Source organism: Anabrus simplex, chromosome 3 (assembly GCF_040414725.1).
Source record: "Anabrus simplex isolate iqAnaSimp1 chromosome 3, ASM4041472v1, whole genome shotgun sequence".
Lineage (NCBI taxonomy): Eukaryota > Metazoa > Arthropoda > Insecta > Orthoptera > Tettigoniidae > Anabrus > Anabrus simplex.
This window is the reverse complement of record NC_090267.1, coordinates 431,242,219-431,264,027: the sequence shown is the minus strand read 5'-3', so window position 1 is coordinate 431,264,027 and position 21,809 is coordinate 431,242,219. Positions and strand designations below refer to the sequence as shown.

The following is a 21,809-nucleotide window of genomic DNA, read 5'->3' as shown; positions in this document are numbered from 1 at the left end:
ACATTGGATCTTGTGACTTGCATAGTGTGCACAATTCATATAAAATGGCAGTAAAAGAAACCCAGTGGAATATTGCAGAATTTCTTCGTGCTCTTCACTTCTTGTTTTGCTACGCTCCTGCAAGTCGCGCTGATTATATACATTATTCAGGTTCAAACGTATTTCCTTCGAAATATTGTGCTATAAGATGGCTTGAAAATTTTCAAGTCATTGAACATGCTATAGATATCCTACCTAATGTTGAGAAATATGTGGAAGGAACAGAGACAAGAAAATCCCAAGCTGTAACAGCTTCAAAATAGTATCAACTTAAAGATAAGGTTCTTAACCCTTTGGATGCCGACCCATAGTAGGGCGTCATATGCATAGAATGCCAAGCATGTTTCAATGGATTTTCCATTACTGTATAAAATTTGTTATTTACGTCTCATTTTAAAAGATATGGAGGTGAAATTGGGTATGTGAGCTTGATATACTCCAAGGAATATAAACATGTGAATTGCATTTCAAAAAACAAAATTTTGTGGAATATTGTGCACAAAAATAACATTATTTTTTATTTAAAGAAAGGAAAAACATAATTTGAAATTAATTAGCACATTTTACACTAAATCCAAAGTGACAATGTGAAGATATTTCATCTTAACTCTTATCGGGGATGATATATACCAATTTATATTGTTAATGTAGGTCTATTTTCCCATTTATAAACTAATTTCCAAAAACATTGAACATGTGGAGAGAAAGACACCAACAGTGTAACCTGTCAACGACTGGATATTTTATGAATTTTGGGAGAGTAATAGTAATCATTTGAGAGAACTGTGTTTAATACCAGTATTTTTTACTACAGAACAGTTTAGAAGATCAGAATAACATACAAAATCAACTAATAGTGTCTGGAGTGAAAGTGTAAAGAACAGATTGAAATATTCTATGGGTGGAGGAAGCATCAGGATGAGGTAGGCCTACATGTTTTGGTCCTGGGATTTGATAAAAATGATGGGGATGGACAACATTACTTTCAGGGAATATGCATTCAGTCCAATAACCATCTAATTCACTGCCACTGACATTTTCATTAGCACTGTTACTGTAACTCTTTGATGTTGCACGAAATGTTGTAAGCCCATTAGCCAATGGCATGGCTTCATCCTCCCTGGTGCGCTATCTGAAGACCCCAAAAACATCATAATTATCAATTTCGCTAAAATTAGAGTCGCTTACATCTTCAAAGCACCCCAAAAGTTCCTCAATTTCTTCTCCCGAATTAGGCCTACGTGACGACATGCCTTGTTGTGATAAATGTACTATTTACAACTTTACTACGACCTAAATAAATTGCTAAGTAACTATAAATACAGTAGAAATAATAATAAAGTAAATATATTGCGATAAGTAACTCAAATGCGTCAATTAGAACGTAAAATTATTGAAAACAAATCACAAAACGCGGACATAAACAAACAAGGAGGCTGCCATATTGGATCATAGACGTCAAGCGCTCACAGATCATACACTCAAAATCGACGAGTAAACTAGCAAAAATGAAGCTATGTCAGTGCCATCTAATGACATAAGAAGAATTACAAACATTCTACCTTCTTTCTACTTGATTTGTGGCGCAATATAGCGCCTTACTGCATAACTACACCACTTATACGAGGGTGCCGATCGAATCGGCATCCTGGCATTTTTCGTACAGAATGTAAGTGCCGATGCATCGGCACCTTGGCACTGTAAGAGTTAAGGCCAAGTTGTCCTTTTTATTATCACTTGTTGAAGATTTGGAACCATTCCTAAAAGTTTCAGACAGATCTCCCATTTGCATCACTCCTTTATGAATCTTTCATTGATGATAAATATCATGACAAGGTTTGTTAAGTCTGAGTCACTGCAGTCTTCAGAAGATCTCCTAAAACGTATTTAGACAGTAAAGAAAATCTTCTGCCTGCATCTAAAATTGACATAGGTTATGCTGCTAAAGCAGCACTTCGTGGCAATCCTGGATTAAATGATAGAGATATATTAGTGTTTTGCACAGATTGTCTAAAAGGAATGGTAGCTTTGTGCAAATAGTTACTGGAAAGGTCACCGCTGGCATATCGTCGTCGTCATCATCTACAGTTTTCAACTGTTGGCTGCATCTGCTCACCGCTAGCATATAAACTGACTAAATTAATTTCTTGTTTTGATCCAAGTGTAGCCAAGTAGCCTCTAAGCAGCAGACTGCTAAGGATAGCTTTAAATGCCTTTGTTGAAAACATATGGATCTTGGGTAATGAAGCCATTCATGTACAAAGGGAGTTCACTTCTGTTTGTGAGAATGATACTTTGAAAGAAATGAATTCTTTGTATTCTAAAGGCAAGAGGTTAGATCACGTTTCGCTTCGCACTGTTCTGCCATTAGTAAATTTGAAAACAGAAAAGTTGGCTTCATTTCTCAAAATGATACTAATATTGTTTCATGGAAATGCTTCACTTGAATGTGGTTTTCTTGTTAATAAAGAAATTATAGTAGAGAACATGCTACAAGTATCCCTTGTAGCACCAAGAATAATATATTATTCTATCCCTGGTGGAATTGAAAAGGTCTCCATTAATAACATGCTCCATGCTGCAAGGAGTGCTCATGCTTTGTACGTTCAAAATCTAAAGGAGAAACGTGAAATATTGGAAGTAGAAGATTCTTTGCAAAGAATAAGAGAAAGGCCGCTTTGTTGCTGGTAAGAATTAAAAGAAAAGAAGTGGAGCGTGATGGCAGAAGCTCGAGTCGTTGGTGGCTACAAAGAAGTTTCTTCGCTTAAGCAGTAATGGTAATACACGTAAAAAAAAACTTAAAGTGAATTTAATCAGACTAAATTAAACTTCCAAGTTTTAATATGCACATTAATTGCTCATTTATTTTTTTGGATGTTAAGTTTTAAAAATGTATTTTAATATTACTGACACTTCCTTTATAATTGTTTTTTGTCATGTGTCAGGGAAAAATCTGGTTTTTATGTCTGGAAAACAGGGAAATGTCGGGGAATTTTAAAATCTGGATTTGGTGGACACTCTGATATAGCACTAATAGCAAACATGGAGATAGTAATAAAAGAAAGGATTATAGAACGTACAACACGACAATATAAATGAACATGATATAATTATAAAACTAACACTAGTAATAATAAAAGAAGGAAACGCAGTAAAAACCTATAACTAGCAAATACATTTCTAATTTTTATGAAAATAAGCTCGTTCACGCACTCATTCACACTACACACATCGAACAAGTCAGCTAGAAGTATTCAGCAAGTGATTTCGGCAATCCATCTTAAATCTCTTACGAGAACGCAAATCCCTAATGGTAGCAGGTAGGGTATTCCACAGCCTCGTGGCTGTGACAACGAAGGAGCAGTTGTAAGTCCTGGAGTGACAGATATACTTTTTAACAGGAGCCAGATTGTGTATCGTGGTTATGATAGGAGGAGAGGTAATTAAATTTTGATGGGAGATAATTCGGTATGCCTGAGTTTAGAACTCCATGCAGAAGGGACAACATGTGGAGACTGCGACACTCATGAACACGAAGCCATGACAACTCCCTGTAATAAGGTGAAATGTGAGAATCATATCCCAGCTTAAATATAAATCGAATACAGGTGTTTAAACTCCATTCGGGCATCTTGTTACTGTCGAGATATGTATAGACAAGAAATGTGTTTTTCCACCAATCAATACTTAATTTATTGTAGATTACACTAGTACCGGTTTCGGCCCCTTTACGGCCATCATCAGCTATAGAGCGTTCCAACCTTAAATTGCAGTGCAGCGTAGATGGAGCGCGCTGTTGCGAAATCGACTCGTGAAGATCACACTCGAGTGTGACTCAAACAGGGCGTCTCAGTTTCACATTTTTCGTTTGTAATTTTAAGTTAATTCATTCATAAATTAATATTTGTAGGATGGTAAAATAAATAGAACATACCTTAATCACTGGCGTTGCTCTCAGACATTGGACGTACACCTTCTATCTTTTCTGCAAGGCCTGATGTTCCCGCTTCGGATGAACCGGGTTCGGGAGATGAACTTGAGGATGATCCGGACGATGCAGAAAGTCGTATTAAAAACTTTTCATCGTCGACATCGTCCTGTAATTCGTCTGCATTTCACAAATCTCTTTCATTTTTCTTTACTTCGTTCACGTAATTTGCCCGATTGTCTTATGTTTTTATAGCATAAAAATGTTAGTTCAGCATTTGGAACAAAACCATGTTCATTACCCACGTGGACTAAGGCAAATCACGGTCCTCGGCTTTTCGGTGGCCTAAGTTTCGAACTCACCCCTTCAATGGCGGCCTGTCGTGTAATTTTCACTGTCATATCCTTTCATTCTTTTGTCACTGTCTACCTAATATTTACCCACGATTCATCTGTGTAAATTATAGCTTTATTTTGTGCCCTCAAACGTTTTATCTCCATGAGATATATGTGCCTCTAATTAATAATTTCATCGGTTTCAATGAAAGCTGCTTTATTACCCCGTCTTAAATAACGGAAGCCTATATCATGTAAGCGATACAACGTAGTTTTAGAAAATCGCGGCAAAGAATCTTCTCCGTTTACCCGATTCAAAATCACGTTCAATGTCGGTGGTATATTAGCAAATAAAAGAGAGTGAACCACCCGACGCACTCCACTTCGCACACTTTCATGATACTTAATTTTCTTTCATTTTTCTGCCGTCCTTCTCTTCTCTCTCTTTTTTTGCGGGAGTTCGCAAAGGACCCTGTATGTGTTCCTTCCTTATAGCATAGATTGTTATTTAGCTGTTTCACCGACTGCGCTGCTCATATTCATAGTCTTTAAAAAATAATCCAGGACACTCATTATAATATTGCGTTCTTTTCCCCTAAGTTTACCTATGGAAAGTTTCTTTTTAATTTGACGATCCATTGTACATCCTTCTGCACTTTTTCTTCGAACTAAGAACCCCCCGCACGAGCACGAACTGACAACTACACAGACTACACAAACACAACAAACACAATCCACTTGTCCTCATGAACTATACATTTATCACTGATCTTGTCCGGCCCTATGGCTTAAATGATTAGCGTGCTGGCCTTTGGTCCAGAGGGCCACGGGTTCGATTCCCGGTCGGGTCGGGGATTTTAACCTTCATTGGTTAATTCCAATGGCTCGGGGGCTGGGTATGTGTGCCGTCTTCAGCATTATAATTCATCACAGGTAGGGCCACATTCTTATAGATGCGCAGATCGCCTATGCGGCGTCAACTCGAAAGACCTGCACTCGGCCTCTTCGGAGGCCACACTCCATTAAATATTATTGATATATATATATCACTGATCTTTATTTAATGAATCTAATAATACTGAATAAATGAACACCACTGCACACGGCTGTCAGTATATTTAAAAGCTCAACCAGTCGAGTCACTCGTGAAACGTAAACAAACGAGACGTTCTCCCTGTCATAAATTAAGAGATAACGAGAAAAGGACTTGAGGTATAATTTAAAAATAACTTCCATATCCGAAGACCGTTTGCTTTGCTTTAACCATGCCATGATTCTTCTGCATTTTTTCTTCGAAATTAGATCCCCACGCACGATCACGAACTCACAAACTACACAAACGAAATACACTTTCCCTCAAGAATTGTACATACAGTATGTCACTGATATGTATTTAATCACCATTATACATACTACTGACGAAATGAGCACTGAACTGCATTCGACTGTCTGGAAATGTTAAAAAGCGCATGTTTGGCAGTTCACTACCGGTACTTCAGCCAGCCAGACAGACAGCCAGCCAGCCGAGTCACGCGCGAAACCAAAATTCAAGGAGATATTCTTCCTCTCACAAATTAAGAACTAAGCAAGATAAGAACTTCGGGATTGTTTTAAAAATAACTTCCATATCTGAAGACCATTTGCCTCGCTTTGATCCCCCACGCAAATTCACTAGGAAAGACGCTGGCCAGCGACTGACTTTTTTGTGCCTGCACATAAATTTCCGTGAACATGACTGAAAATAAATGCATATACTGCATTTTGTTATCATTTAAATTTAAAAATAAACTTATCTACTTCGAGCTGAAATGTTTCTTTACCAGCAGTGAAAAAATTAGGAAAATTAAGAATATACAATAGGAGTTGTGACATGATAAGTTCTATGCAATGAAGATTTTGCATTTGGCGAAACTTTCCATTATATTACCATTTTCACACTAAATTATTTTTTTACCTTTTTGTTAACGGCATCAAATGCGCCTTGAAATTCTGTACATAACACGATATTCACCCATTTTAACCGATAACATTCTGATTTACGGATATTTGGCAAACCCGCTGTATTAGAGTAGGACAGCGCTACCCGCAAAACATGGGAGAAGGAAAGAGACGGAATTATCCCATTACTGCTGTACTGCAATTTAAGGTTGGAACGCTCTATAGACATGATTAATTTCCAGCCATTAGACAAAATCACAAGTTACAAGATTGTGAGCAACTGCAACGTGACCTCGAAAATGTTGTGAGATGGACAGCAGGCAATGGTATGTTGATAAACGGGGTTAAAAGTCAGGTTGTGATTTTTACAAGTAGGAAAATCCTCTCAGTTTTAATTACTGCGTTGATGGGGTGAAAGTTCCTTTTGGGGATCATTGTAAGTATCTAGGTGTTAATATAAGGAAAGATCTTCATTGGGGTAATCACATAAATGGGATTGTAAATAAAGGGTACAGATCTCTGCACATGGTTATGAGGGTGTTTAGGGGTTGTAGTAAGGATGTAAAGGAGAGGGCATATAAGTCTCTGGTAAGACCCCAACTAGAGTATGGTTCCAGTGTATGGGACCCTCACCAGGATTACCTGATTCAAGAACTGGAAAAAATCCAAAGAAAAGCAGCTCGATTTGTTCTGGGCGATTTCCGACAAAAGAGTAGCGTTACAAAAATGTTGCAATGTTTGGGTTGGGAAGAATTGAGAGAAAGAAGAAGAGTTGCTCGACTAAGTGGTATGTTCCGGGCTGTCAGCGGAGAGATGGCGTGGAATGACATTAGTAGACGAATAAGTTTGAATGGCGTTTATAAAAGTAGGAAAGATCACAATATGAAGATAAAGTTGGAATTCAAGAGGACAAACTGGGGCAAATATTCATTTATAGGAAGGGGAGTTAGGGATTGGAATAACTTACCAAGAGGGATGTTCAATAAATTTCCAATTTCTTTGAAATCATTTAGGAAAAGGCTAGGAAAACAACAAATAGGGAATCTGCCACCTGGGCGACTGCCCTAAATGCAGATCAGTACTGATTGATTGATTGAAGTTGTTGTTATGTTAGACATCCGGATGTCTAATGGGGGATGGAAATACAATATACAGTAGCGTGAAGTTAAAATATCTGTGGTCAAAGGTGAAGGTTACAATAAGTTAGGACATGAGTATACTGAACATTAAAACATATGGGCCACAATATAAAACACTTAAGCCGGGCTGAGTGGCTCAGACAGTTAAGGCGCTTGCCTTCTGACCCCAACTTGGCAGGTTCGATCCTGGCTCAGTCCGGTGGTATTTGAAGGTGCTCAAATATGTCAGCCTCGTGTCGGTAGATTTACTGGCACGTAAAAGAACTCCTGCGGGACTAAATTCCGGTACCTCGGCGTCTCCGAAAACCGTAAGACAGTAGTTAGTGGGACGAGAAACAAATAACATTATTATTATTAAAACCCTTAAAAAGTTTTAACACATTAAAATTTGGTATGTATAAGTTAGACATTTATTAAAATTTAAGTTCGTAATGCTTAAATTCCATTCTTCTATCTTCGGTGTGGTTCCTTTGCTTCTATGTCACGTTGATTAGCTGTATGAGGTAATCTTCGAAATTATTCTGAGGCTGATATGTGTCATATTGGTATGGACCTTTGTCATGAAAATTTTTTTTTGTATTATGTAGTCCAACCGTGATGTACTCCAGAAAATTTTGTATTATAAACTGCAGGTCTTGAGTTTGAATTTAGGAGCTGTTGGTGGCATCACCTCTCTCGTCTATGTTCATGGTTGTAGTTATTGTTGTTGTGGAGGTCTTGTACCGATATGTCTCAAGGCTTGCTGTGTTCAGTGTGTTTGCACAGTTTTCTGCGAAACATTAAGAATTTTACCTTATTTTCTTGACACGGCACAAGCCCAAAAGCCTATACAATATCATGTCTATAAGTACGGGCTGTGAAAGCATTAACGGCAACATAAAGAATTTAGTTTACAAATATGTATCAAAGGGATTGCCGTTTAGATTTATAATTTATTTTAAAATGGCCATATTTAGATTAATCATTTTCTGGTTATATTTTGTAATTTTTACATCATATTTCCTCACTTTTGAGGTCATATTTACTTGCTTATTTGGGTTATTTTTTGGTCTTAAACATCCGAGCCCTAATAAACACTATTGCATGTTTCTGTGGTAGTTGGTAGTGTGTTAGTATGTTGTTTATGGACGAAGAGGAGTATATTAATACAAACTCATACACCCAATCTCCTAGTCAGAGGATTTAATCATACACAGTAAAAACTCTTGCCCCAGTCAGGAATTGAACCTGAGGCCATCTGAACTATAGGCATGTATGCTGACCATTTGTACAATGAGTTTCTCTTATCGGTTGGCCGGCAGGCCGCTCAGCTTATCAGTGTCCCGTTGACCCATCACTCCCCGCTCCGCGTCATAGCACTAAGGACAACTCTTCGCTCAATTTATCCGTGCGTGACATGAGATAACAATTTAAATTAAGAAAATAAACTGGTACCTTATGACAGGAGATTTTGGAAATGTTCTCCTCCTGCCTCCACACATTTGTGGCATCGTTTTAGGAAACTGATTAACATGCATAAGTTTGTCTTCTGTAATTGAGGCTATTTCTCTCCGGATATGTTCTTTCAGTTTGTCCAATATGCGAGGGTTTCTTGCATACACTTTAGTTTTTAAGTTCCCCCATAAACAGAAGTCACAAACAGTTAAATCTGGGGACTGTAACCCCCATAAGTCGGTACAAATAACACGGTCTTCAAAAATTTCCTTTATTAAGTTTAATGTGTCATTAGCTGTATGTGTGGTGGCAGAAAAATATTTATTTCGTCGGTCAGTTCGTCAAAAAATGGTTTGAGTATATCAACCCTGTTTCTTTGTACATTAATGGTGCCCTGAAAAAAGATAGGTATTATAATTCTATATTCATTCACTGCGAATCATACTCCGATCCGTTTGTCATATAGAGGAATTTTGTATATGTGATGGGGGTTTTCTGTATTCCAATATCTGTTGGTCTGCGTTGATACATACCCGTGTAAATGGAACCAGGCTTGGTCAGAGAAAAATATTAAGCATGGATCAATCAATTTATCATGAACATTTTGCAACATCCAATTACAAAAACGTACACGTTTATCATGATCACGTGGATGCAGTTCGTGCATTACAGTTACCTTGTATGGTTTCAAGTTTAACATTTTCATAGCCCACCATGCTGAGCTCTTTGAAAACCCAGCTTCTTGTCCAAGTGGTCCTAGGGATTTTGTAGGCGTATGTTCTAATCTTTCTGCGATTTCATTTGAATCTTTGTTTTTTTTTTTTTCTTTTTTCTTTTAAACAGCACATGTCAATAAATATTTGGAGATATCCACCTAAAACGTACAGTGTCAGTGACAAGTGCTGTTTCTCGAACAACTATTATTATCAGGCAGAGCTACCGGATAAAGCAATGCAGTGACGTGTGTAGATTCTGCAGAAAACGATAGATCTATACTTAAAGACTGTATTACTTGCCTTAACTCAATTGTGGCAACATCTTGACATGTGTCGTTTCAAAAAAAATGATTCATTTACTTTTTCCTTGTTAAGTACATGTTTTTTAACACTTTGCTTCGTATTGAGTAAAAAACCAGTTCCTCTCAATTTGTTTACGAGTTTCCGCACGGTCTCTCTATGTGGAAGGCGTACACCTGGAAATTGTGTTACAAATCGCCTAACAACTTCCCTGCAAGACTCTGTTTTCACATAATTATCGTACATAAATACCCTTTCATCTACCGTGTACACCTGTGGGGGCTTATGAGAATTATACCCCGAAGTAACACTTCACAACTCGAGAACAGTTGGTGTGACAGATCAACACTTAATACACGTTCTAAGAACTGGCCTGAATTCTGATGTATGGGCATTTCTGTGCTGTCGCTGCTTTGTGTAACGAGAAGTGATGAGTCTACGGGAGGCAGATTTGATGGGTGCATCTGCTGACCAACCTGTGAGAGAAACTCACTGTATATGTACAGTGGTTGCACTATAACTCTGCCACGTCCCTACTTCCAGGAAAGGGGTAAGGACTGTACTAGCCTCTGCAAACCATTTCTCTGCCACCACTGATCTGCATTTAGGACAGTCGCTTAGGTGGTAGATTTCCCATCAGTTCTTCACCTAGCGTTTTCTTAAATTATTTCAAAGGTGGAAATTTATGTCCCTTGGTAAATTATTCTAGTCCCTAATTCCTCATCTTATAAATGAGTATTTGCCCCAATTCGTCCTCTTGAATTCCACCTTTATGATCTTTCTTACTTTTAAAAACTCCTTTTAAGCTTGTTCATCCTAGTGCTATTCCAAGTTATCCTCAGCCTTAAATGCAACAGAAAGATATGCTAAGTTTTTGTTACGTTTCATGAGTTATTAATTATCATTATTTTTACTATCATTTGCATCACCATTTCATATTGACTGAAGTAGCCATACGTGTTAATGCGCTACGGCTATGGAGCCAAGATCTGCGTTTGGGAGGCGCTTGGGTTTTAGCTCCACCGTCGTCTGTCCTGAGAATGGATTTCTATGGTTTCCCATTTTCACTTCCAGGCAAATGCTGGGTCAGTTGCTATTCATAGGCCAAGACCTATTCCTTCCACCACCTTACCCAGTTTTATTGACCATCATTCACCATTACTTAGAACATGTTAACACCAAGAAACAATCTGTTTTCTGCCATGTGTCACCGAGCTCGATAGCTGCAGTCGCTTAAGTGCGGCCAGTATCCAGTATTCGGGAGATAGTGGGTTCGAATCCCACTGTTGGCAGCCCTGAAGATGGTTTTCCGTGGTTTCCCATTTTCACGCCAGGCAAATGGGGCTGTACCTTGATTAAGGCCACAGCCGCTTCCTTCCCACTCCTATCCCTTTCCTGACCCATCGTCGCCGTAAGATCCATCTGTGTCGGTGCGACGTAAGGCCAATAGCAAAAAAAAATTCTGCCATGTGTCAACATATGTCTGATTCCAATCATAAGTTTGCATCTATTGGACAAGATATGGTTTTTTTAAATGTTGCAGATAAAGGTCCCTTGCTCGACATTCTAAAAAATTGTTATATCCACTTGGAGCAATATTCTGACCCCAAATACAACCTTAATGAAATTTTTTTTTTTAATCTGATATATTATTTGATATAATCATCTGTCTACAGGATGTAACAAAAATGTACGGCACAAATTGCAGGACATTCCTCACACGTAGAAGAAGAAATTATGTTATATGAACATGGGTCCGGAAACGCTTTGTTTCCATGTTACACCTCAATGTCTCCAGCTCATTAATCGTGGGAAACACACAAGAACAGAACGTACCAGCATACCACATGCAACTCTTTCTCACAGGGGATGTTCACTATGCCCTCTGTGAGCTTTGATACATGTTTGACGGTATCGTACTGATCAGTGGAACAGTTGATGTTACCTGTATAAAAACCAATGATGTAAGTCACATGGCAACAGGGACCTGTAAAACAAAACACTGGCGGCGCACTTTCAATAATAACACCGTTACCAGACGTAACCAAGAGTGCATGTTTCCCATGATTAATTAGTTGGAGAAAATGAGGTGTAACATGGAAACAAAGCATTTCCGGACCCATGTTCATATAACATAATTTCTTCTTCTATGTGTGAGGATGTGTCCTGCAATTTTTGCCATACATTTTTGTTACAACCTGTACAATGAACATAAATCCAGTGTGAACAGGAACTCCAGCATCCTCACCAGTATCACATTACCCCTCCATTCCCCTCTGCCACCTCTCCTCCAGCCTATACTCCTGCTGCCAGCCTCTGTTTCAAGCTCGCACTCAGTGTGGCACATATCAGCGTAGTGAATCAATCGGTCAATACTGATCTGCATTTAGGGCAGTTACCCAGGTGGCAGATTCCCTATCTGTTGTTTCCCTAGCCTTTTCTTAAATGATTTCTGCTGCGTAGGCTAATTGTAGCCACCGGCAGTGCCAATGCACTACGAGAGACTTTGTCCCACTACCAAAAATTGATGCCTGCTTGGCCATCAGATGATATAGATGTTGATTCCCATAGGGAATCAGAAATATTTGTTCCGAATGAGTAAATTTATAATACCAATATAAATGGTCCGTTATTGGACATTATAAATTTTCCAGCTAACTCATTCCTGGTTGCCAGCGCTTCGCCCCCGTGTGCTAGGCTGGGCTCATCAGTTGGTACCTAGCACACCTACCAAGACGCTGGCTAGTGCATACCTTGGAGGCCACTGCGTAGGCTAATTGTAGCCATCTGATGGCCAAGCAGGCATCAATTTTTGATAGTGGGACAAAGTCTCTCGTAGTGCATTGGCACTGCCGGTGGCTACAATTAGCCTACGCAGTGGCCTCCACGGTATGCACTAGCCAGCGTCTTGGTAGGTGTGCTAGGTACCAACTGATGAGCCCAGCCTAGCACACGGGGGTGAAGCGCTGGCATCCAGGAATGAGTTAGCTGGAAAATTTATAATGTCCAATAACGGACCATTTATATTGGTTTTATTCGAAGGTGATGTCGGAGTCAATTAGTAATACCCGTCGACTGCTGTTCTGTAAAGAAAATTCGAATTGAAAGAGAACATATTTTCATAATAAATGCGTAAATATCTTGTCCGATAACAGTTCTTAACTTGTCAAAAATAAAGGCAGACTAAATGATAGCTTAATTTTAATGATAAATACTGCAATTAAGTAAAAATGGAATACACCTCAAGATATGGCAGAGTGCATAATTGATTTCAGAGATTAGTTTATATTTTCTCGTGTCTGGTTATATTACGGAAAGGTTATCATCATGTAAATTTATAGCGAGAAAGTTATCATTTCTCTACTGGCGCTTGAAGTATGTATTCATCATATGTATAGTATGGTTAAGTTAGGATAGGTGATGATGTTTGAATAAGGAAACTGAAACGTTTGCCACAAAATACTGTCGATCATCTTTGGTACAGTATAGTTTTCTTATTATGTGCATTTGTGAGCTTTCTCGTCGACATTCAAAGGCGATGTTGAAGTCGATTAATAATGCCCAACGACTGCTATTCTGTAAAGAAAGTTTTTGCGTAATAAATGCGTAAATAACGTGGCTGACAGCAGTTGTTAACTCGTTAAAAATAACGGCTGAAGTAAACAATCTCTTGCTTTTAATGCTATACACTGAAATTAATTAAGAATGTGATACACCTCAGGTTATGGCAGAGTAGGCCTCCGTCACTGATTTCAGAGGATAGTTCATTTTTTCTCGTGTCTAGTTAAATTTCGGAAAGGCTATTCATATGTAAATTTTTAGCAAGGGTAACTCATTTCTCTACATGCCTTTCAAATATGTTTTCATGACACATATACAGTTAGGTTAGCTGGCGCAGTTTGGAGAAGGAAACTCTGGAATAATACCGTATTTCTCCGAATCCAAGACGACGTGTTTTTTTCCCCCCTCAGAATCTCATGTGAAAAATCTTGCATTCACGGCCTAACAGTAATGAATACCACTGGCATCTGCTGCAGTAACCACGCTCGTCACTGGATCTCAAGAAATAGTGAAGAGAGAACGACATTCTATTAGCCTCTACAGAAACGTTTCTCAAATCTGCAGAATGGCATCAAAACATGCCAGTCTTCGAATTCTTAGAAAGACCACGGCTACTCAGTGGCAGAGTTTTAACGTGTCTACTGTACCTGACTTAGTAAAATTAATTTTTATAGACAGCAGGAATATTTTCGTGATGGATAGTCGTGAAGATACGTGGAACAGGTCTTGCCGGCAAATTTTCAATGGGTCCTCGTCGATATTATGATGCCAATTTTCAGTTAATTGTTATTAAACACTCGGAAATGTAGAATAATTGTGCAGCTGCAAGAAAATATAGCATAGGCCTAAGTAAAGCCAATATTTGGCGTCAGCGTGAAGATAAAGATGGACTGTTATGAAGGGTAAGAAAAGTAGAGGTAGACCAAGATGACGATGGTTAGACTCAGTTTCTAATGATTTAAAGATAAGAGGTATAGAACTAAATGAGGCCACAGCACTAGTTGCAAATAGAGGATTGTGGCAACGTTCAGTAAATTCACCGAGGCATGCGGACTGAATGCTGAGTGACATACCGGTCTATAATGATGATGTATGTATGTAAGTACCCTAATGTGAATGGCTATCTGCTTAAAGGATTTTTCATTGTACTGCTGTATCTGGGCATTACTCCAGGTGTGAGGCTCTCGGCTCACTGCTCAGGTGTCACACGTTTGGCATCCTCTTTTAATGTCCATCCTCTAGCACACCCAGTAATAGCACTGCTGGCCCCAATCCAAGGTCTTAATGATTCCAAGATGGCTTGGCTTGCCTTAGTGCCCCTGTGTAGCTCAGACACCACTTCATCCTTTTGTCCCTGGGAATGCTAGCTGGGCGCCTTCTTGTCATTGCTCAACTCTCATATATGCATCAGAATAATAATGTTATTTGCTTTGTGTTCCACTAATTACTTTTACAGTTTTCGGAGACGCCTGTATCCATCAGCAGACTTTCGTTGACCTGTAGAGATTTCCACTTAGCCCTGTATGCCGTGTACGTTGGACTACGCCGGGTGGTGTCCTTCCATGCTGGTCACTGACCCGACTTGACTTCCCACAGGAGCTGTCCAGTGTAGTCGTCCGCTAGCTGCTCCCTGCTTGGGATGACCGTCCTAGCCTTCTGTTGCCACAGCTCTTACGGCTTGAGCGTCCAATGTACCAGCCTGCCTCTCAGTCTTCTGACATTGGGTGTGGTTCTCTGAGCATGATCTCCTGGACAGGGTGTCTGCATTTTTGTCTTACCGTTAGTCCCTCCAAATCACATTGAGAGTTTATATCAATGTGTAGCTTCATAATGGCACAGGTGTCCTGACTGGATAAGGACCACTTTCAGTAGCTGTCAGTGCGGGTTCCACTAAATTGTTTCCCTGGATGGAAGGGCTGCCTCTTCCTGGCAGTCCTTTATCAGATGGCTGTGCACACAACATTTCCAGCAGACTGTTCCTCTTGAGGATTGGCGTCTGCCCTGTGGTGACACGTGGACCTTTGGGTTCTCTCTTCCCTGATGGCTCATACTTGATGCTGGTGGTCTATCCTCAGATGGCAATGCTCACCACGTTGTCAGCAGATGATTCATTTGGAGCCTTGGTGTCCCGGTGGCAGCAAGCGTTGCTTTGTTTCGGTGTTGTCATGCAGATTTCAGGATTCTCTTTACACCTGACACCTCATAGCTTTGCTGATGATGAAGTTGCTGTCATCTTCGCTGCTTGTCTCCAGAGGGCAATGGTGAGGCCATCGTTAAAGCAGTGTTTCAGTTGTTTGCGGATCTTGATGTTGCAAAGTCGGCCGACGAAGGGTTCGCTGCCTCTCCGTATATGTGTTGTGGCGATAAGCCACCCAACTGTCTAAGATGAAATTCTAAAAGAATTAATTATATAAAGTCCACCTGTTCAATACACGTTTTTCCATTTAATAAATATTCTGATTAAAAAACTACCTAGGACATGTTTCAACCTAGCCTAGAGGTCATCATCATCTAATATAACATAAAGAAGAAAGACATATAACAAAAACAGTGATACGTAAAAAATCCGAGATAAAATATAATCAACAAATGCAGTGGAAGTTAATACGGAATGAAGTTCATTACTTGTAAGCCACCCTACACTGTGACACCAGCTGTTCTACCTCCGCAGCAAATTCCTGCATCAATCTCCTCTTCTTTAGTTAGATTCAGTAGGCGGCTGCCAGCTTGTGGTCACCATTGTGTCCCTCAAGGGCCTTCATGATGTCTTCTTATGCTGTGTCTGCTTCTCCATGGAGTTTTTTCTATTAGTTGTGTGGCCCTCTCCTCCAGTGTCCACCCATTGTGGTTGGCCATGGTCTCGAACTGGGTCCGAAACAGCATACATTATGTGCTCCTGTTAAAGTGCCGAGTTTCACTTTCACGTAACTGTCAGCACTGGTCGGCCTCATTCTAATTTCTAGGGTCGTTGTCGTTGCCTGTAGATCACTTGTCTCAAGTCTTGAAGACCGGGGTGCATAATCTAAGCAATTGCCTGGAACTGTTAATCAAGCGTTTGCATGATCTGAACATAATAACCCGGATACCAAACAGCAATGAGTTTGGGTTGTAAAAATAATGATGGTCATATTTTTGTTATGTTGTCAAATGGGAACGACCTGGTGAGAGTTTTGGAATGTGGATGATGGATGATTTTAATTTCCAAGTAAAATGCTTAAGCACTGTATAGCATAGTGTTGTATACAACATCAAAAAATGGGGGGTGAAATTCACTTTTAGTCAGTTTTTGCAATAAATTATTTAAAAATAATCTATTGCCTTGTCTAACCTATCATAACCTACTACGGGTGTCTGTCAGTATGTAGTTTGAACTTTATATTTACTGTTTTGTGCAAGTTTACATTTTCTCGACCAGAAATATTAAAATAAATGGGTGCGAGCAATTCTTAGAGAACATTGGTCTTCTATAGCATATAGCACTGTATGCAGCAAATACTTTACAGTCTAGGTGCACCTGTAGAGCTGTTGAAAGAAGATGCTGTTCCTTCTGTATGTAATTTTCTGGGACGTCTTCAAAAAATTATCTGTGTTAGGCGATCTCTGGTTCATTAGAAACCTTCCATTACTTAGGCGAGTTACATTAAAATTCTAATTGCCCTTGTAAGTTGTGATATTGTATGATGCAGTTTAGCTATCAATTTTATCTTATATTGGAGTTTTTCATCTTAACAAATTTTGTGCTGTAGGAGGAAGATGCAGTTCTGGAAACTAACGAGCCCCTTGAAAATCTGCAGGAAAATAAGCAAACCCAAATGGATCCTGTCCCAAAGTCCCCAACTAAAGTGAGATTAAGGAAGAAAATTGGACAGCTTCAAATGGCCGTACTTCGCAGGAACAAGAAAATTTCTAATTCTCAGGAGCTGCTATCAGAACTTGAGAAAAAAGACTAAAAGGAAAGCAAATTGGAAAGCCTTTTAGGGTGTCATTTCAGTGGATTCCCAGTTTTCATTGTAAATTAGTCTTCAAAATACTCAAGTTTATGAAACAGCTAGAAGGTTTAGTGACCTTGTGAAGTAATTTACCATAACATTACAATTTTATTTCTCAAGAGCGTATAAGTATGAGCAGTCACTATTTCACCTTCCTCATCCAAATAGGCTTCGCTCTTGGATCTCTTCTGTGAATTGTGAATCTTGGTTTTTTGCAGCTGTGGTGTTTGATTATGTCCATTAGAAAGCAGTTTGTTTGGAATGACAGCAAAACGGTACCTAATGGGTATATTTATTTAGGTAATATTGCTTCTGCACACCCAAAATAATTGGCAAAAGAAGCACTGTTTTTCCTAATTGTATCATACACACACAAAAATGTGAATGTCCTATAGCATGTTTTCTTTTTAAAGTGTCTTCCAATATTCTTTCGCAGTTTATAATGGCTTGCATTGTCCAGTGTTTGGTGTGGGTGTTACTGTTCGAACAGTAACATGCCATGGGGCAATTACATATTTGCAGACATTTGAAAAACTTGGGCTGTAGGTATGATTCAGAAATCATACTTTCCCATTTCAAGCATACATCATGTGACACCAATGTTTAGAGCCATGTCACGGGTTGAAGCTGGCATGAAATACTTTAGTTGATAAGAAAGTAATTAAATCTTCTTATGGAGAAGTTACATCATGAAACTTCATTCTTTTCAGGAAAGTGCAAATTCTGTTTCAGTTGAGCATATAAATTTTTATGTTAAAAAATCAATGTGACACTAACAGCTAAGACTTTTTAAGCTCAGGTGTGGTAGATGCAATTAAAGTTCTCTATTCATATTAGTACCATGTTTTCAAGGTTCGACTACTACTGTAAGGATGACTGACAAACTGTTTGATATTCTTAATTCTAGGAATGCATTTGGTAAAAGATTCAAACAGCTTGTAAGGTTGGTCAGGATTTCTTGGATGAAACAGAAACTTTTCTCAAGTTTCTTGTTATTAATAACAACATTCTGCCTCCTCGCAGAACATTTGTTCCCCTTTTCTAAATAGTAAATAGTATAGCGATTTTAAAAATCATAAATGTGCAGGCATTGGCTCCATAATTTATTCTCTGAGATACTAATCCTATGAGGTATTTTATGACCTGCAAATTTTCACAGGATCATATTGGATTATTCTTTTCTTGTATTAGAAGTAACAACCCAAATATGATGTATCAGCCTTAAAATCCCTTCTGCTGAATGCAGTACCACTGCAAGTTCAAGACACATATCATTGACATGGAATCTTGTGAGTAAATCTTTGTGTCAGAATTTAGGTTTTTCTAGTGAAAATACAGTACATTGCCAGAAGTTGACAATTCCATTGAGCGGTGTAAATTCGATTTTGAAACTTTGGAGACACCATTATTATCTATTTGAATGGCATTACATATTTTGTAGCAGGGTTTATTGTTAAAAAGCTTCTTAAATCAACAGGCTGCAGTGAATATGTGGCAACCCTATTAGTGATCATACATACTGCAAAACTGATGGATTTACAAGAAGTGTGATCAGAGGTGGTCTCAGGCTTGCTTTAGAGTCTGTATTTATAATTGTACAATATGCAGAAAGGTATTCCTGTTCTGTTGTGAATTTTTCAGATTGGAATAATTCAAGTAATTATGCTAAATCTATCCATTCTCTTTGCCACCGTCTTGTTACCTGTTTGGCAACATACACACAGTATCCACTTTGCCATTGAACTGGAAGATTTGCCTGTGACAAATCTAATTTAATATATTGTGTCTGTCTTTTTAAGTTGTCTTTTTCACTTAGGTTAAGACCTCGCACAAGAGGTTACTGTTGCTCAGGGCAACTTAACACAGTGAGGCAAAAGCTCACTTAACTCATTACTAGGTTTTGGGTGTTTAGGAAATGTCGTATTTTTTCCGTTTTGGCTATTTATTGGAATTAAACGAGAATTGGATGTTTGTGAGCATATTTAGCCTCATTTTGCAGTGCATATTACTGCATATTTCACCTTTTTTTTTTTTTTTTTTTAGGTTGTCATGATTTGAATGGAAAAATATACTGTAATTTGAATGTTGAATGTGATTTCTGATATTGCTCATGTAAATATGTTTGTGGCATTGTGACAACTTGAAGCTTCTGCCTCAGATCTATCTGTCTCAGCACTTGTGGCTCGTCACCACTTCATTTAGCATTTAAATTACCTTCGTCCCCTCATCTTTCTTAACAATTTCAACACAGACAATTTTCATGGTTACTTTTTTTATTCTTTTTATTGGCTTTACGTCGCACCGACGCGGATAGGTCTTATGGCGATGATGGGGTAGGAAGGGCCTAGGAGTTGGAAGGAAGGGGCTGTGGTCTTAAATAAGGTACAGCCCCAGCATTTGCCTGGTGTGAAAATGGGAAACCACAGAAAACCATCTTCAGGGCTGCCGACAGTGGAATTCGAACCCACTATCTGCGAGATGCAAGCTCACAGCCGTGCTCCTCTAACCGCACGGCCAACTCATCCGGTCATGGTTACATTAACAGTGATAGAGTTGACATAAGGGTACCTATCAAGAGTATTGTGAAAGTGTTAAATTATGAAATTGCGAGAGTTTAGGGAGGAATGCTCCTCTACCAGAGGAAAAATCCTCTTCTGCATAGTGTGTGAAGCTGAAGTGCTATAAAGAATTTTAATGTCCAGCAGCATAGTGACACTGCTAGACACAAAATTTCTGAGATGAATGAGGATAAGAGGTGTGTATTTTTAATTTCTATATTTTACTTCAACTAAATATTTTTTTCCCAGAGCAACTGTTCTTAATTTCGATAACTAATACGATTTTCATTGGTTAGCAGGAGCATCAATGTGGCCTCTTGTCACCATTTTATAAAACTGTTATATTAATTAAAAATATCTTCGGTACTGACCGTAGTTTAATGATTGATAATGAATTTATGATGGTGTGTGGTGAAATTACATTAATAGAACTAGTCAGGTAATTAACTGAAGTAGTGCCATAAGATTGTACAGTATAATGAATCATTTCTTTAATATAAGAGATCTAGTGGCAAAAATCATTAATAGGAATGACATATGTTGAGTCATATTTACCATCTTTAGATCACATTTAGCTATTTTTTGAGCGTTTTTGCCTGCATATTTGAGCAGTTTTTAGGTCCTAAACATCCGTATCCTACTCGTAACCTTTGCTTCTTTTTCTGCCGCTTTTCCCACATCTGTGGGGTTGCCGGTGCGAACTGTGTTGCACATTTGGATTTGGCCCTCTTTTACGATCAGATGCCTTTCCTGACGCCAACCCTATATGGAGGGATTTGCCTGCTTGTGTGGTGATTGGCAGTATAGTGTGTTGTCTGAATATGAAGATGATTCTTCGAGCCAGAATAATTATTCAGACACAATTAAAATCCCCGACCCCTCCAGGAATCGGAACTCTTGACCCTCTGAACCAGAGGCCTCAACGCTGACTATTTAGCCAAGGAGTCGGACACTCATAACCTTTGCTAATATATGAATTATTTCAGTTAGTTGTTTGTATGATTTCAGTAGCCCATTAATATTGTCAATTCTAAAGTTTAGTAGAAATTGGATTATATGGTTTTAATTACTTTTGCGAGTTAATGAGATTTGATTTCATATTCATAATATGGTATGGATTAAGGTGTCGGAAGGTGGATAAGGTTATGAATATTAACCAAAATATATATGCCCATTCTCGTCAAAAGAAAATTCTTAATTAATGTTGGAGTTGCTAGTTGTTTTTACACTACTAAATAGATTCGCTATCGTTCTTGAAATAGAGGTTGCCGTTGCTGCAGCTAGTTTCAGAACTAAAAGCATTCTAGCCGTTTGCCTCATGTATACTCGTTATTTTACTGTTGGCGCCTCTTCGGAAACTGTATTGGTACTTTTTTTTAATACCGAAAGAGTAGGGCATGGTCACAACTTGAGACATTGACATGGGAATAAGAAAATGTACTTTCTTGGAAAGGGTTCTGAGACTCTAAACTAGGGAGATAAGGTATTTCCTTTCCCCATTTATTCCCCTATTGTTCAAAATTCAGCATGGACATCAGGAATATTTTCTTGTGAAAAATTGATAAGTTTCCAGGATGTCATCACTTGATTTTTTTTCTTTTTCTCTTTCACTACTATCCTGCTTGAGTGTCAGATCTTATGAGTTATGACAGTAGCCCATTGCCCATAATGAGCGAGTTTAACCATAGTGCTGTAAGCAAAGTAAATGCCATTCTGCATCATATGATTGTTTTGTAAAGAGAGAAATCAAGAAAAATCTTTTTAAAATGCTACAAAATGTGTTTCCTTTATTATGCATGTTTTTCATCTTGAAATTTTGGCATCAGCATGTAAAAGTTGTATAAAAAGATAAAATATATTCATTTAATTGTA

General features: G+C 38.6%; 1 protein-coding gene across 2 annotated transcripts in view; it reads left to right on the top strand.

Annotated features, from left to right (window-relative positions):
• The window catches only part of cass (cassowary), a 134,458-nt gene that overhangs the window by 85,676 nt on the left and 26,973 nt on the right, over nt 1-21,809 (top strand). The window contains exon 10 of one of the 2 annotated variants that reach the window (XM_067144588.2): nt 17,137-19,386. The exons of the other annotated variant lie outside the window; for it this stretch is intronic. Within the exon in view, the coding sequence (XP_067000689.1) occupies nt 17,137-17,162 (26 nt within the window). The 3' untranslated portion in view covers nt 17,163-19,386. Of the gene's footprint in view, nt 1-17,136; nt 19,387-21,809 lie in introns of those variants that run through there. 2 annotated transcript variants of the gene reach the window in all.